Source organism: Helianthus annuus, chromosome 4 (assembly GCF_002127325.2).
Source record: "Helianthus annuus cultivar XRQ/B chromosome 4, HanXRQr2.0-SUNRISE, whole genome shotgun sequence".
In the NCBI taxonomy this organism is placed as follows: Eukaryota; Viridiplantae; Streptophyta; class Magnoliopsida; order Asterales; family Asteraceae; genus Helianthus; species Helianthus annuus.
Genome location: NC_035436.2, coordinates 131,615,753 through 131,632,094, shown reverse-complemented (window position 1 = coordinate 131,632,094; position 16,342 = coordinate 131,615,753). Strand labels below are relative to the sequence as shown.

At 38.4% G+C, this 16,342-nt stretch overlaps 1 protein-coding gene across 1 annotated transcript; it reads left to right on the top strand.

Moving 5' to 3' along the window:
• The first annotated feature begins 14,231 nt into the window (after positions 1-14,231).
• On the top strand, positions 14,232-14,975 carry LOC110933268. Its single transcript, XM_022176498.1, has one exon. It carries the CDS (start codon positions 14,232-14,234, stop codon positions 14,973-14,975), a length of 744 nt encoding a protein of 247 aa, XP_022032190.1.
• Positions 14,976-16,342: the final 1,367 nt, after the last annotated feature.

Sequence of the window (16,342 nt, the reverse complement as noted above, 5' to 3'; positions counted from 1 at the left end):
TTTATAAAATCAGTTTGATTCGTCAAATGATCAACCAAGGTCATTAAGTTGAACTTGGTAGATTAATTGAGTATCAGGGTCACTAATTTGGACCTGAATACTTGAGTGGATTTCTGAAGCTGATTGTGTTGGTGATTTATTTGTTGAAAAGATAGAATTGTAATGTTATTGGTTGAGTAACAGGTTTGGACTTCATTATTCCCAATGGAAGCTAACTGTCAAAGCTTGAGCCAGATTTCTCAGATTCTAGCATACTGAGAGGGGGAGTCTGTGAAAGGGGGAGTCTGGATCAACAGCTAAAGGGGAGTTTAAAGATGGAGTTAGGTTGTGATTCGGAACCTGTGAAGAATGCTTTTGATGAGAAGACAGAGAGTTGGAGAAAAGACCAAGACTGAAGACTCAGGAGCTGAAAACTACGTCAACATCCAAGGGGGAGTCTGTTGATGCATGGAATGTCTGTTGACTTCGTCTGGATTACGTCTTAGGTCAAGATAGGTCAACGTAGGATCTAGAATGTCAAAATTAGATTATATGTTGTTAGGTTCGCTTTTGTGAACATGTTAGATGTAGGTCCGCTCATAGGGTCTTAATCAGGTTCGCTTATATGGTAATCAGGTAGGTCCGCTTTTATGTCAAGTTGGTAGATCCGCTCATATGGCAGTCCATATGAGCGAACCTACTCACACTATAAATACCTGATCAGTTGTTCAGTGGAACGGGATCTAGGATTTTGCTTGTGTAACGGAACTCTGTCAAATTTACTTCAGAAAGTAATAAAAGAGAAGGAATTGAATAGGAAAGCTGTTGTAACTTCATTTACGTTGATTCCGCCTTCGTATGTGAAGATGAACGTTCTCTACTGACTATTCAGGGTCGGAACACGGTCCAACAGTTTTTGGTTGAAACCGCGTTTTACGCGAGCAATAACCTAGTTGTTTAGTACCTTTTCCTCAACCAACGTACAGAGAGGTTATGATATATATCAAATTACAAGATATATTAAAATTAGTTCTGAAGTCTTTTAATTAAAGATATACATATATCTTTAGTTTTAAAACTTAGATAAGAATTGTAATCTAACTAGAAAAGTGCCACGCGCGCGTTGTGCCACGGGCAACGAAATTGACTACACGTTAACGTGTAGTCAATCAGCAAACTACGGTTAAAAATATTCTCCGGATCATAACTTCGTAGTAAGCAGTAACTACAATTACAATGTTATATGTATATTAATAATTGTGTACACTAATAAACACATGTTGATAACAAATTAATCCAATAATTGTTTCTTTAACAAGCAACTAAAGTCCCCAAAACCGGTAGGAATTCAGTCAAAATTGCGCTATAACAATTGTTTAAACTAAAATTCAAGCACATGTGGTGTTCTTACTATTGAACTAAAATAAGGTCAAGCATGTGGAAAACAAAATAGTACTTCTGGCTCTGTGCCTAGCCCATCAACTAATACCTGTATGATTACATATATTTGATCAAACAACATCTTTTTTAGTAGCATGCTCAAAATGGCAAACTCCTAAGATTTATAGAATTTTATATATTCAATATCAAGTGACAAATTTGCTAGGAATAAGTTACTATGTCCTTACTAAAATCAAATAATGAAAGGTCAATAAATATATCATTACCAGCCATCTACAACCATTTTTCACAGCCATTTACAACTGTATTTCTCAGCTATATATGATTGTATAACATGCCCTGAACAGCCTTAAATACAAACTTTAATTCAGCAAATTTAATATTAAAAAATGTTACTATAAATGCACGAAGTTCCAGTTACAAAGTTCACTTTTTAATAACTAACAGATTAGAATCTTTCTAGAACATCATAATCATTCTTCAATAACCATAATCCAAATAATTTAAGATGCATGCTTCATAAAACCAAGGGTTTGTACTTACCTTGATCCTTTAGTGCTACTATATGATGTTCTTTTCCTTCCTTTGGTTGAAGTTCTACAAAAGTCAATGTGTTTTTAATATTACGTTCACCCAAATGTCTAGTTTAGTACCTTACAAACATTGTTCCGACCCCTTGACATGTTTAAAATGATCATTCTTACAATTATATAATTGCTTATTTTATTATAAAACTTAATTCCATTGATTTAATCATGTTTCATGTGATCATTCCAACAATATATATAACTAATGATATAATATCAAATTTCAAAATCCCCAAGTTTACCCAAGAACACTAAAACCTAAATTTCGATTTAGTGGTAAAAGATTTTTCATGTGATACCAAATCGTAATACATCTTAATTCCAGAAAGATATCATAAACTTAAAGCAAGGCTTGTTAACCTAATGATGATGAAATGGAGAATAACCAAGCTTACCAAGGAATTGTTGATGAATTAAACAACAAACATGATCACACTGTAAATAAATGCACCAGTCAACACAAAAGCAACCTTAACTTTAAAAAAATCCTCAATAAAAAACAAAAAGATCTAGGCATTCTGTCATTTTGTATACCTTTGTTCCAGCTATAATCATTCTCCACCAAAACCTACCACTTGGTTCAAACAGACGGTGCTTCACAAATGTTATTTCTCCAACCACAGGACCTATAAAGTTCAAATTCATTATCACTTCATTTTAAGCACTAATTAACCACTTAACCGATTAACCACTCAACCAGGACCTCTAGGAATCCATTATCGGATATGATGGGGAATAATCAATACGTACCGTATTGTTGCCAATATATATGAAGACATCACATGCAGGGTGAGGACTGGTGGTCAGAGCAACTGGAATCTGATCGGAAAAGTTATTGTCGAAGCCCTAATCATCACTTTCGTCAGCCGACGCGCCGTGTTTATGATGATGACAACCTATAAAAAATTAGTTAATAATGCTAAAACTGTAACTAAAATACACTTCTTAAGGTAGCATGCAAAAAATTTAGTTAATAATGCTAACTAAAAGTTCTAAATACTCCAACTTCATATGTAAGAGTAAAACGTTACCTGATAAAAATTGTTGTAACCTCTACTTTAGTTACAAACCAATATATGTCCACTACATGAAAATAAAGAAACGTTTAGGAGTAGCTTTTGGTCAGAATCAGAACAGAGTCGAGCTGTACAGATGATCCATTGCTTTTACCCAGTGCTAAAAAATCAACATCCTGCCGCAACGCGCGGGTTCGCGTCAATTTGTATTAGGGTGGGGGTATGATGTGCGGGGAGTGGGTAATTGAGTGGGTGTCACCAATCAGTGACCATACCCCCATGGTTGAGTTAGGGTGTTTGAGTAGGAGAGAGGGTGAGAAATTGGTGAATAGTCAACGAAGGAGGAGAAGAGTGATGGAGGAGAGAGAGAGGAGAGAAGAACCAATCAAAAAATATATAACTCAAACACCCTAGAGTGATTAACCATACCTAGTGATTGAGTGCAAAATGGGGAGTGGAATGGGAGTTGACATGGCATAATATTATTGGGTAGAGAATCACTCAATCACCCTAAAGTGATTAACCATACCCCCCACCCTTACTACATTATATAACATGAGACACCACCGTATCAAATTTCGTAAGCGTATGCTCAATAAACCCCAAACACCACCACCAGAAGGAACATCAGCAAGATCAAGACAGTCCGAATTCTTTAATTTGATATGCATTGGACCAATGTGAGGAATCTGGTTACTTGAACATGATAAACAACACCTTAACAGACAAACGATCATCCCTTTTAAGATTAATTGCTAACAACATAAAAATACAATATATAATTTTTTTTTTGGGGAAGGGAAGAACACATTCATAAATCCGTAGTTTTAGGTTTTCTACAATTAATCAAGTTAACTGCAAAACTTTACCCAAAACATTGAAAATTGAACTACATTGAACAAATTATGACATAAATCTAAACTGAGATAGCTTGTATGCAACTTGTATCATGAGCAACTTATCAATCATGAACAACATCTTTGTTAGAGGAGGTGAGTATGGAGGTGGAGGTTCACAGTGTTGGTGTAGGTCGCCTGTGTTTGTGGAAGATGCCGACAGGTCTTCGATTGAAGGCGATTCCGAAACTCCAATGTTCGATTAGGGCTTAGATTGAAATAGATGGGGTTCAAGGGTGGTGGTGCAGCATCATGATGACATCCGTGGTGCAGCAAGTGATGGTGATTATGGTGACGACGGTGGTTTGGCGATGTGGAGAACGAATTCGGTGCCGCCTGCGATTTAGGGAAGATAGAAACCTCCTGTGAAGTAGGAGGTTGGTGAGGGTTTTGGGATAGATGCCTGTAAAAAGTCAATGGAGCACATGGTTTATTCTAAACTACCTTACAATATAAGAAGCAAAAAGTTCAACTTTCATTGCATAGAATTGTTGTAAATTAGACTTATATATAATCACAACTCCACATAATTATCTTATAATTTAACAATTGTCTCATTCATTTTAATTATTTAATATTAATTATAATTAACAAATTAATTATAATATTAATACGGCTCTTCGTAATTATTCTAAATAATTACTCATTTCTTTTATTATGCTTATTATTTCATGATCTGGTGATTAACAATTAAAACACCGTTAAATTAGACTTATCTATAATCACAACTCCACAAACAACTCCCACTAAACTTCAGATCATTCCCAAAACTATCTTTATTACTGCCAGTTACATACAACGTTAGATAGAATCAAAGAGCAACCATTCATTTAAGTTAGTTCTAGTATGTACCGCAGGTCTAAGGATACAATGATCGTACCTATTCAAAACGTCTTATGACTAAGATCCATGAAGATCATTTTGAAATGAGTTACACCCAATATGATTCAACTAATCATATTAGTGAATATGGTTCTCAACACTTTGAGTATCCATTATACGGATCAACCATCTAATTCACAATAGTCTTTTACCAGATTGGTTCTCACGAATCTGATAGACTACAGAAATTTTAGAATACAATATTCATAGATGTTTACGTACTAATATTTGAACACAGATAGAGTAGTTCAAAAGACATTCAACCATTAAATTCAAATAAACATAAAATACTGTTTACAGTTCAAAATGCACCAAATTACTAGATTACAAAATCAGACCCACTGTCTAGCATATCTAAGACCTATACAATCAGCATGCTTCTCGTGTCTCACTTGAGGCACATGCTTAGTAAACGGGTCCGCTAGATTCTGATCAGTATGAATTTTCTCTACTACGATGTCTCCTCTTTCCAAAACTTCCCGTATGTCGTGGAATTTTCTGAGAATATGCTTTGTGCTGTGATGCGACCTTGGTTCCTTTGCCTGAGCAATTGCACCTGTATTGTCGCAAAATATCTCGATAGGCTTCTGTATGCTTGGTATAACTCCGAGATCAGCAATGAACTTTTTCATCCAAACAACCTCCTTAGCAGCTTCTGAAGCCGCTATATATTCTGATTCAGTGGACGATTGGGCCACCACGCTTTGCTTAGAACTCTTCCAAGTTATAGCACCACCATTTAAAGTAAAAACATAGCCTGTTTGAGATCGTGAATCGTCACGATCCGTTTGGAACCTTGTGTCAGTGTAACACTTTACTTTCATCTCTTCTTCCAAACCGCCAAATATCAGAACCATATCCTTAGTTCTTTTTAAGTACTTTAGGATATTTTTTCACAGCAATCTAGTGACTTTTACCAGGATTCTGTTGATATCTGCTAGTCAAGCTCAGAGCATACGATACGTCCGGTCTAGTACATAACATGGCATACATGATGGAACCGATAGCAGAGGCATATGGAACCTTTTTCATATCCTCTTTATCTTTGTCCAATTTGGGACACAGATGACTATTCAATACGGTTCCACTTGCCATTGGCAAGAGACCCTTCTTGGAATCTTACATCGAAAAACGCCGAATGACCTTATCAATATATGTACTTTGACTAAGTCCAAGTAGCCGCTTAGATCTATCTCTATAAATCTTTATTCCTAGAATATAAGCATCTTCTCCAAGATCCTTCATTGAGAAACATTTACCAAGCCAGGATTTAACGTCCTGCAGCATGGGGATATTGTTTCCAATGAGAAGTATGTGATCTACATACAAGATTAGAAAAGTAATAGAATTCCCACCTGCCTTCTTGTAAACACACGGCTCATCTTCGTTTTTAATGAAACCAAACTTTTTGATTTTATGATCAAAACGAAGACTCCAGCTTCGAGATGCTTGTTTCAATCCATAAATGGATTTATTTAACTTGCAAACTTTCTCAGGATTCTTAGGATCTACAAAACCTTCAGGCTGCTCCGTATAGACATCTTCTGTAAGGTGTCCATTTAGGAATGCGGTTTTGACATCCATTTGCCATATCTCGTAGTCATAATACGCAGCTATGGCAAGTAGAATTCTAATAGACTTAAGCATGGCTACTGGCGAGATGGTTTCCTCATAATCAACTCCTTGAGTATGAATAAAACGTTTAGCAACCAACCAAGCCTTATAGGTTTGTGCATTTCCATCCATGTCTGTTTTCAACTTAAAAACCTATTCACTTCCTACAGTCCGACATTCGGGAGGAAGTTGTAACACCCTTATTATTATTTAAAGGTTTTCGTATAATTTACGAAAACAAACGAGTAATTATGATTTCAAATACATTGAAAATACGAGTTCATTAAAATTTATTTACAGAATTAAAAACTATACAACATATTATGGGTGAGTTCGTCATTTTACATAACAACGATACAAAGTGCGGAAGCTTATATCTTGATCGTGTTCGGTTCTTCGTTGTGCTTGATCGTCCTCCGGTGCTAAAATTATACCTGAAACTCATAAAACATGAGTTGGATTAGTCATACGTAACTTAAAACGTATTTAAACGAGTCTGGGAAGCGAAACTGATTAAAATAAAAAATTTTCGCCAAAACAGGGTTTTTCGCGCCACGCGAAGGAACCCAGTTGCTCCGTCGCGCCACGCGAGGGAGACTGTTTTCCAGCAGATCTGCAGCTCAGTTCAGCTATGCTAGTTTTTACGGAAACGGCCATAACTTCTTCGTTATTGATCCGTTTTACCCGATTCTTTTTCCTACGCGTTCGTAATTTAATCCTCCATCTTATGGAGTTGAAACCCAACATCCAAAAAAATAAATTTTTAGACTTTTAAGCCTTCGACTCATCACCTTTTTACCGAATTTTAACCCGTTTATGCATTTTATCAAACAAACGTATTTGTTTGATTCCTATATCACATACACTTCTTCAAATTAATGTTACCTACCATATTAGGTTCTATTCATAGGTTTGTTACACAATTTAAACCCGTTTTCGCTCGTATGCTTATTTTGACCCGTTAAGGGTATTTAAGCACTTTCGAGCCTAAAATCGCTTCTGATTGCTTCTAACATTTCATCACCACATTTCTTATCCTATAATCTTCCACTACAACTATAAGTGTGTTGGATCTAATGTGGATATCTATATATTCCGAGTTTTACCCCTCGGATAAGAGATTTTATGGCAAGAAGCATTTTAAGGCATTTAACCTTTGAAAGTCACGCCTACAACTTTTATACGCATCTAAAGGTTACAATAATCATAATATGAGTTTCTAAACAACCTCTAAGGGTTGTTTACCCGGTTTACCCATCAAGGGCTTTTTGGTCACATTTAATCCTTCATTTTTACGATGAAGGACTTCTACTAATATTTGACCAAATTGCACATCTTACTACAACTTATTTATGCGTACCTGGCTCGGATCAACGTATAGACCCGTTTACACCTCGCTTTTATTAACCAATATTCTATAGCGTCGCAATTATCCCAAAATTGCTACTCATTCCTGTTTACATAGGACTTGACAACCAACATTAGTCATTATTGTCAAATGGTGTTATCACCACCATTTGACCTGTTTGGCTCATATGACCGAACATTTACATATGTAGTAAAACGGGGTTTTCAATTTCCAATTTACACATCCGACCCATTTCGGATGTTGCCTCTTGACCCCTTCTTTTCTTTTTAACTCATTTCTTACAATTTTGACCCTATTTCGGCTTACGCCATGGGTATCCTTTTATTGTCAATTTACATTAATCAACACTAGATTAAATTTCCATTTTTACCCATTGTCTCAATATTAGATTACACTACAAGGTAATCTTATCAAAACTCATAATCTCTTAGTCATTACATGACCAATTTACCGATTCACCCTCTTTACCATAAACCATGGTTTTTATCATCCTTATATGTTCCGACTCGTACCAACCGCGTCGGAAACCATATTTTCGTTATTATCGTTATCGCATTTATTACTAGTAAGGTAAAAAAGTATTCTACATAAGTGTGTAAGTTTCACTTACCTTGCATCCGAGCTCTTCTATGCTTGACTCGTTTGACCCGCTTTCACTCCAAGCTTCACCTGGCTTGTTTAAGCGCCAACTATTATTCATCATTTACAAGGCGGTTAAATTAGTCAATAACAATCACGACTATTCCACCTCACTTATATTCTATGTCTAATTATCATTCATCACATCGTAGGTCAGTTTGACTTTTTCTAAAAGTCAAATGCCCGTTAGTATTCTAATTGCATAATCGAGTTCATCAATTAGTTTTAGCGTCATTTAATTACCCGGTAGGCGTTATCTTTAGACCACCGTTTTAACCAAAGTGCTAACCACATTTATCACATTTAGAACTCTTTTTAATCACATTTTGCATAATAGCCAAAACATCACAATTAGGTGTTTTAACTACAAAAATTCTAGTTTCGAGCCTTCTTTGAGGCATTTCTACAAACACTTTAAGGGCAGAATTTTACATGTTTATTTATCAAGTCTCTAGCTTATCTGTTAGCCCTAATTTCACATAAATCAACCATCTTACAAGGTTGTTAACTTCTATAATTCTGAAGTCACTTCACAATTGTCAAATTACATTAGAATATCACCCAATTTCCTAGTGTTTATTAAAATCTACATAACTCACTAATCACCTACAATGGTGTTTATGGATTTTTACTAGATTTTCACATGAATTCAACTTGTATTGGTCTTGGGTTTGTCCCTATACACTGTATTGTTCTTATTTCATCATAAAACTAACATGCAACCATAAATTTCAGAAATTCCCAATTTCATGAGAATTTCGAGTTGAGAGTTTTCATCAAATTTTACATACCTTGTAATCCTCTTGTGATGAGGATCAATAATCTATGCTTCAATTTCGATTTCAGCTTGGATTGAGCCTTCAATTTGAAAGTTTAGTGATGTTGAGGGTTTTGGAGAGTGGGGGATCGCCCCTGCTTGTTCTTGTACGACCAGACATCCCAAATGGGGTGTTTGGTTTTTGTTTTAATTAGAATTAGCAACATTAGTTTCAATTTTAACATCTTTGGCCCCTCCATTTTCCTTAGTTCATAATTTAAGTGTTTGAACCCACTCATCAGTCACTACCTAACTAGGTTAGAAGGATTCCTAGTTAGCTTAGTACGTTCGGGAAGTCGTAACCCGTTTTACTTTAAGTCCCGTTAAATCGGGCCTTTTATCTTCCTATTTTCTTGAAAGCTCTTATTTACTTTAAATAAATATTAGGATTATTTAAATAAATTCCTAATACTTGCCAGTTTACTTTTACCACTAACGGTACTTTCCCCGTCTTTAGTATTAACGGGATTTAATTACCAAACCCGTTTTCGGGGTGTTACAGAAGTTCAACCAAATCCCAGACTTGGTTGTCATACATGGATTGCATCTCGACTCCCATGGCTTCAAGCCATTTTTTAGATTCGTTACCTAAAATCGCAGCTTTATAGGTTGAGGGCTCTTCTTGATCAATCATCAAGACATACCTATTAGGTGAATACTGTAGGATCGGTTTTGACTCCCGAACGATTGCGTAAGACACGTGCGACGTGCGGAATCCATACACGTGTATGGACCGAACACAAGAACGTATATAATCTGTGATTCGATTGAATAATATGAAAACGTACAAGGACCTTGAATCACCTTTTGCACTTTCTCTCTCTACTTTCTCTCTCTAGGCTCCAAGCTCTCCCAAGTCCAAATGTGCAAAAGTTCTAAAACATAACCCTATGGTTTCTATTTATAGGCCAAGGCAATAAGGAAGTTTTCCTTATTTACAATAATGCCACCTTGCCTTTTTCCCTACATATTACATAATAAAATCATGTTTTCTTCTATATTCTGCTACGAACTGGATTGACGGAGGCGATAGACATTCCTGCATTCACAAATACCTATGAGGACCATGACGATCCCTCGTACTTCTACGGAAGCCTAGTGTTACATCAGATTCTTGAATCCTCTCAGGTTCAGGTTCAACAATATTTTGTTAAGAGGCAGATTCAAATATTGGTTGATCAATTTGTGGTTCTCGAATTTCCTCAAGATCCACAAGATTATCTCCAATTCCTTGCGCCATAAGCTCATCCTCTAGGAATGTTCCTCGACTCTCAGTGAAAACTCTATTTTCAGCAGGATTATAAAAATAATAAACAACCGGATATGCATATCTAATGAAAACAACTTTTTCACTGCGAGGATTAAGTTTGTCCGAAGACTCACTGGTAACATAAGCGTTACATCCCCATATGCGAAGGTAAGAGACTTTAGGTGGTTTATCATGCGACATCTCATATGGTGTCTTTTCTACCTTTTTAGTAGGAGTAATATTAACAAGACTGATGTATTGCAAAATACATCCATTTATCGTGTTAAGTTTGTACATATTCGTATTCGTTTGTTTTAAATTTAGTTAGAATTTCGTTACTTTGATCAATTCTTGTATTTCAAGGTTTCTAGTGCTAAAAATGTCGAAAAACGAAGAGGTAAAGGCTGGGAAACAAGTTAGAATGAATTCTGGATCATTGGGATGCTGAAACTACTTCAAAGACGAATGAGTCTGTGAAAATTGGCCTGTCGCGTCGCGCCACGCCTATGTGCCTTAGCTGTCACGTCCCGTGAGGATTAAAATAATATATATATGAAGTTGGAGCTGTCACACTGCGCGACCACAGGGACCTTTACCCGTCACGCGACGCGACAGGGTATATGTGCGGCAATTCTTGTTTCTGGGGCCTGGATCGTATATAAAGTCATCATAACTTTCAAAACCCTACATGTTACGAACCAAGAAGCTTTTGGACGAAATTCAGAGATCTTTTGGGGCGTTTTCGAGTTCTAGAAGCTACCGGTTGAAGATACGAAGTGCGGGAATCATTTCGGTTGCATATTTGCCATTCGGGTGTCTTTACTTTCGTCTTTCTTTCACCGTCATGTTTTGTGTTCTTGATTATACTTCGTCTTTGATGTTTTTCATGACTTTGATTGGCTAAACTTGTGTTACTACCTAGACTTGGATGAATGATTTTTGATTATTATAATGGATTTATGAAAACTATGGATTATTTATGAATTGTAAACAACTTGTTCTATCGGTTAGATGTGTTTGCATGCTTGATGTTGTTTGAATATTGATTATTGCTTCGCATGAATTTTGGTGACGATCTTTATCACATAATAGAGTGGTGCTAGGTTTTAGATTTTGGTGAGTGTCTATATCACATAATAAATCTTTAATCTTTAAGGTTAAGTGGCCATCAAACCTTAGAAGTAATATTCGGTGATCTCATAAAATCAAGTGTTCTACTAATCATCAATAGCTGCAAGGTGCGAGGTTATTGCTAGGTCTAAGTCATTAAACTGAAAAGTAGGAGCTTCATTAGGAGTAAACATGTTGGCTAATGTCTGGCAAGTCTAACTGAGAAAACAAGTCTATCCTTGGTTTAGATCTCGACAGAGAGTGAGCCTCGTAGGATACTTTTATAAATCAATTAGGTGTCTTGAAAAAGAGTCTAATAACAGGTAATCTAAACAACCTTTAGGGTATCATAGCGTGCTCTTGAGAAGGGTTAGGGGTCCTTTAGATTTCCCGAGAGGTGAGAATTTCATGATCCCGGTTCCATAGTAGACAACTTCCAAATATAATCTTAACTAAAAGCAATCAGGATTCCAGTCTAGGTAGTGTTTCCACCATCTGAGTAAAGTCCACAGCGATTCGTTTAGTTAGCTTAGTTAATTAATTTAGTTTTAATTGCATTCCTAGGATTTTTAGAACCCCCCCCCCTTTAAAACATAAAAATAGTTAAGTGTCGTGTCAGAGTCAGTCTAGATAAAGTCATTAGCGTAATTCAGTTGAGTCTCGTGGGTTCGATATCCGGACTTACATTAGCTATACTAGAGTAGATCAGTGCACTTGCCGGTTAGTAGTTTAGTGTTTCTTAGTGAGTTTAGAGTATTAGTTAGCGTCTAGAATTAGGTTAATTTAGTTACTTTTATTAAACTACTTTTTAGCACATCAAGTTTTTGGCGCCGCTGCCGGGGAGTCTTGGCAATTGCGTTGATTACTTTGTTTGGACTTCATCTGATATCATTACGTGCTATTTGTGTGTTTTCGAGTCGTAGGAGTCTAAATAGTTCTAGTGTCTTTTTAATTTTATTTTAGAGTCTTTTGTTAGAGTCGTCTTACTTGTTTATTTTCGGTTCTGCAGTGAATGCCCCATACACGTTCTCAAGGACCACCGAAGCTGCCGATCGACAAGTTTGCCATCTCGTCTTCTAGTTTAAAGGTTAGTAAATCTTCTACTTCATCTTCAGCCACTTCTGACTCTACACTCCAATCTAAACCACCAGCCTTTGACTTCACCCCGAAGTCGTCACCCCACAATTCCCCACTACCTTCCTGTTCCCGTACACCTAGTCCTACACCTATTACCCAAATGGCTAATAACCGAATCGTTTACGAACAAGCCACCACCAGTTTCATCGGTGCTACTTCACCCATCACCCTTCCGAACATAAACAATGGTAGGCCCTGGCAAATCCCATCCTACATCATGACGGCCATCACTAATTCGTGCCAATTCCACGGCCATGATGATGAGGATGCCCCCGCCCATATTAATTGCATTACCCGCCTGTGTAGCACCTTTTCTATCGAAGGTGTTAATCTTGATGCCCGATACCTTCAGGTTTTCCCATTTTCTCTCACTGGCCGCGTAGCCGTCTGGTTTGATTCGCAGCCAGCGGGAACTTTCACCACCTGGGCAAGTTTATGAGATGCTTTCTTAGCTAAATATTTCCCACCTGCCAAAGCATCTCATCTACGTGATCAGATCCATTCGTTCCGGATGGAGCCTGATGAGCCTTACCACCTGGCCTGGGAGAGATTCCAAACCTTGATTTCTCGTTGTTCTCAGCATAGTTTGTCGGATTGGGCACTCGTAGAAAAGTACTATAATGGTCTCACCCCCGAGATCAAAGCCCGGTTTAATACTTCTGCTGGAGGGCAACTCATGGGTAAAAAGACAGTAGTTGAGTGCAATGATTTATTTGAGAGTTTTGCCTATTCCGACATGGACTATAGCGCTACCAACAAGACTTCCATACTTATGACTAGTACCTCCTCGGCCATTCGAGGGGTGCACCAAGTTGGCTTGGACTCATCGGTAGCTGCTGCTTTAGATAGGATGGAGAAAACTTTCAAACAGGAGCTTAATGAGATTAAGAAAAAGGTAGATAGATGTGAAGTGTGTAGGAGAGGCCACGTTACGATAGATTGTCCCACACTTACACTCGAGCAGGTAGAGTATATTGCAGGCCAGTCTAGAGGTTTCAATAATAATAACCCTAATTATATCTCCAACTGGCTTAGTAATAATGGTAATTTCCACTCTTCCGGTAATCCTCCTGGTTTTCCATCGAGTCAGTATCAGAATAGGGGGCCAGGTCTATACGTTAGTGGAGGGTCAAGTCAGGGAGGTCAGTTTGGTAGTTCAGGTTTAGGGGGTTAGTTTAGTGGTAGGGGAGGATTGAGGAGCTTCTTGCTCAGTTAGTAGTTAAGGATCAGGTTACCCAGAAAACCCTAGTTAAATTAGGTAATTTTGCTAAGAATCAAGAGCAGATAAATAAAAATCAAGAGCTTCATATTAAAATCAACAATCCGCGCTCTTAGATCTTCAGAGGACAGTAGGTGGTATAGCTAAGCAATTACAAGAATACCCTCCTGGTCAGTTTTCGGGTAACACTCACAGTAACCAGGCTAACCATTCAGCAAAAGCAATCACCACCCGTAATGGAAAGAGTTTAGGAGAGGTAGCTAAAGAGAGTGTTGAGGTAGAGGAAGAAGAAGAAGAGGTAGATGAGGAGATATAGATGGAGACTCTCGGTAAGGTGCACATTTGGCTAGACCCAGCAAGTACCGCACACACCAAGGAGCCTCAAGTAGAAAAGAGTGTTGAAAAACGTCCAGTAGGGGTTAGGTCGTCACCTTTAGTTGATCATTCACACGTCCCATACCCCGCCCGCCTTAAGCATCAAAAATATGCTAAGGAATATAGGCAATTTCTCGAAATGTTTAAGCAATTAAAGATCAACCTTCCTTTCATCGAAGCCTTACAGTCCATGCCTAAATACGTCAAATTCCTTAAGGACCTTCTCAAACGTAAGGATAGGATAGGTGAGCTTTCAAATATTCTATTGACCGGAGGTTGTTCTGCGGTGGTCTTGAATAAGCTACCGGAGAAACTAACTGACCCGGGTACATTCACCATTCCATGCTTCTTCGGGCGTGCCGTTAACCCCGCCCATGCCTTAGCCGACTTAGGTGCTAGCATCAACTTGATGCCGTTCTCTCTTTATGAGAAGCTACGGTTAGGAGAGCTTACACCCACGCGTATGTCATTGTCCTTAGCCGACCGCTCGGTTAAATATCCTCGTGGAGTCATAGAGAATTTGCTTGAGGTAGATAAGTTCGTGTTTCCCGTAGACTTCGTGGATCTAGATATGGAGGCCGATGAGAGAGTTCCGATCATTCTTGGCCGTCCATTCCTTTGTACCGCAAAGGCAGTCATGATGTCTTTGCCGGTAAGATTTCACTTCGTGCGGGCGATGAGATAGTTACCTTTGAGATAGATAGAGCCATGCAACACCCTAGTGGTAGTGATGATTCTAGTTGTCTGTGTCACTCCGTTTACTTCCAAGATTCGTTCATCTCATGCGTTGATAGGTGCATAGATTTCATTAGTGGAGCCGATCTAGTTAGTGAGGGAGTAGTTGAAGAGGAGTTTGTTAATGAGGGTGAGGAGGTAGATTCGACTTGGGTCCCCGAAACTCGTGGAGTCATAGAGAATTTGCTTGAGGTAGATAAGTTCGTGTTTCCCGTAGACTTCGTGGATCTAGATATGGAGGCCGATGAGAGAGTTCCGATCATTCTTGGCCGTCCATTCCTTTGTACCGCAAAGGCAGTCATGATGTCTTTGCCGGTAAGATTTCACTTCGTGCGGGCGATGAGATAGTTACCTTTGAGATAGATAGAGCCATGCAACACCCTAGTGGTAGTGATGATTCTAGTTGTCTGTGTCACTCCGTTTACTTCCAAGATTCGTTCATCTCATGCGTTGATAGGTGCATAGATTTCATTAGTGGAGCCGATCTAGTTAGTGAGGGAGTAGTTGAAGAGGAGTTTGTTGATGAGGGTGAGGAGGTAGATTCGACTTGGGTCCCCGAAACCTTAGAGCTTTGTGAGATTAAGGAAGGGAGTAAGAGTAAACCCGTAGATACTCCACCCCTAGAGCTTAAGGTCCTTCCGTGACACCTAGAGTATGTTTTCTTAGGAGAGAATTCGAGTATGCCCATCATTATTTCTTCTAAATTGACGAAGGAGGAGAAGAGGAAGTTAGTTGAGGTGCTAAAGGAGCACAAGGAGGCTATTGCTTGGAAGTTGTCCGACATTAAGGGGATTAGCCCCACCTTTTGCACCCACCGTATTCTTATGGAGGATGAGTTTAAACCGGTGGTGCAACCTCAAAGGTGCCTAAATCCCAACATAAAAGAGGTGGTTAGAAAAGAGGTGTTGAAGTTAATGGAAGGCGACTTGATTTACCCCATATCCTATTCTTCTTGGGTGAGTCCTACTCAAGTCGTCCCTAAGGGGGGGGGGGGGTGACTGTTGTCATGAACGGGAAAAACGAGCTCATCCCTTCTCGTACGGTCACCGGTTGGCGTGTGTGTATTGACTACCGCAAGCTCAATGACGCCACCCAGAAAGACCACTTCCCACTCCCATTTATCGACCAAATGCTAGAGCGTCTCATGGGGCAACAATTTTATTGTTTCCTTGATGGTTTTTCCGCCTATTTCCAAATCCCTATCGCGCCGGAAGACCAAGAGAAGACGACTTTTACATGTCCATATGGCACATACGCGTACCGACGCATTCCTTTTGGACTATGTAACGCTCCGGCTACATTCCAACGATGTATGAT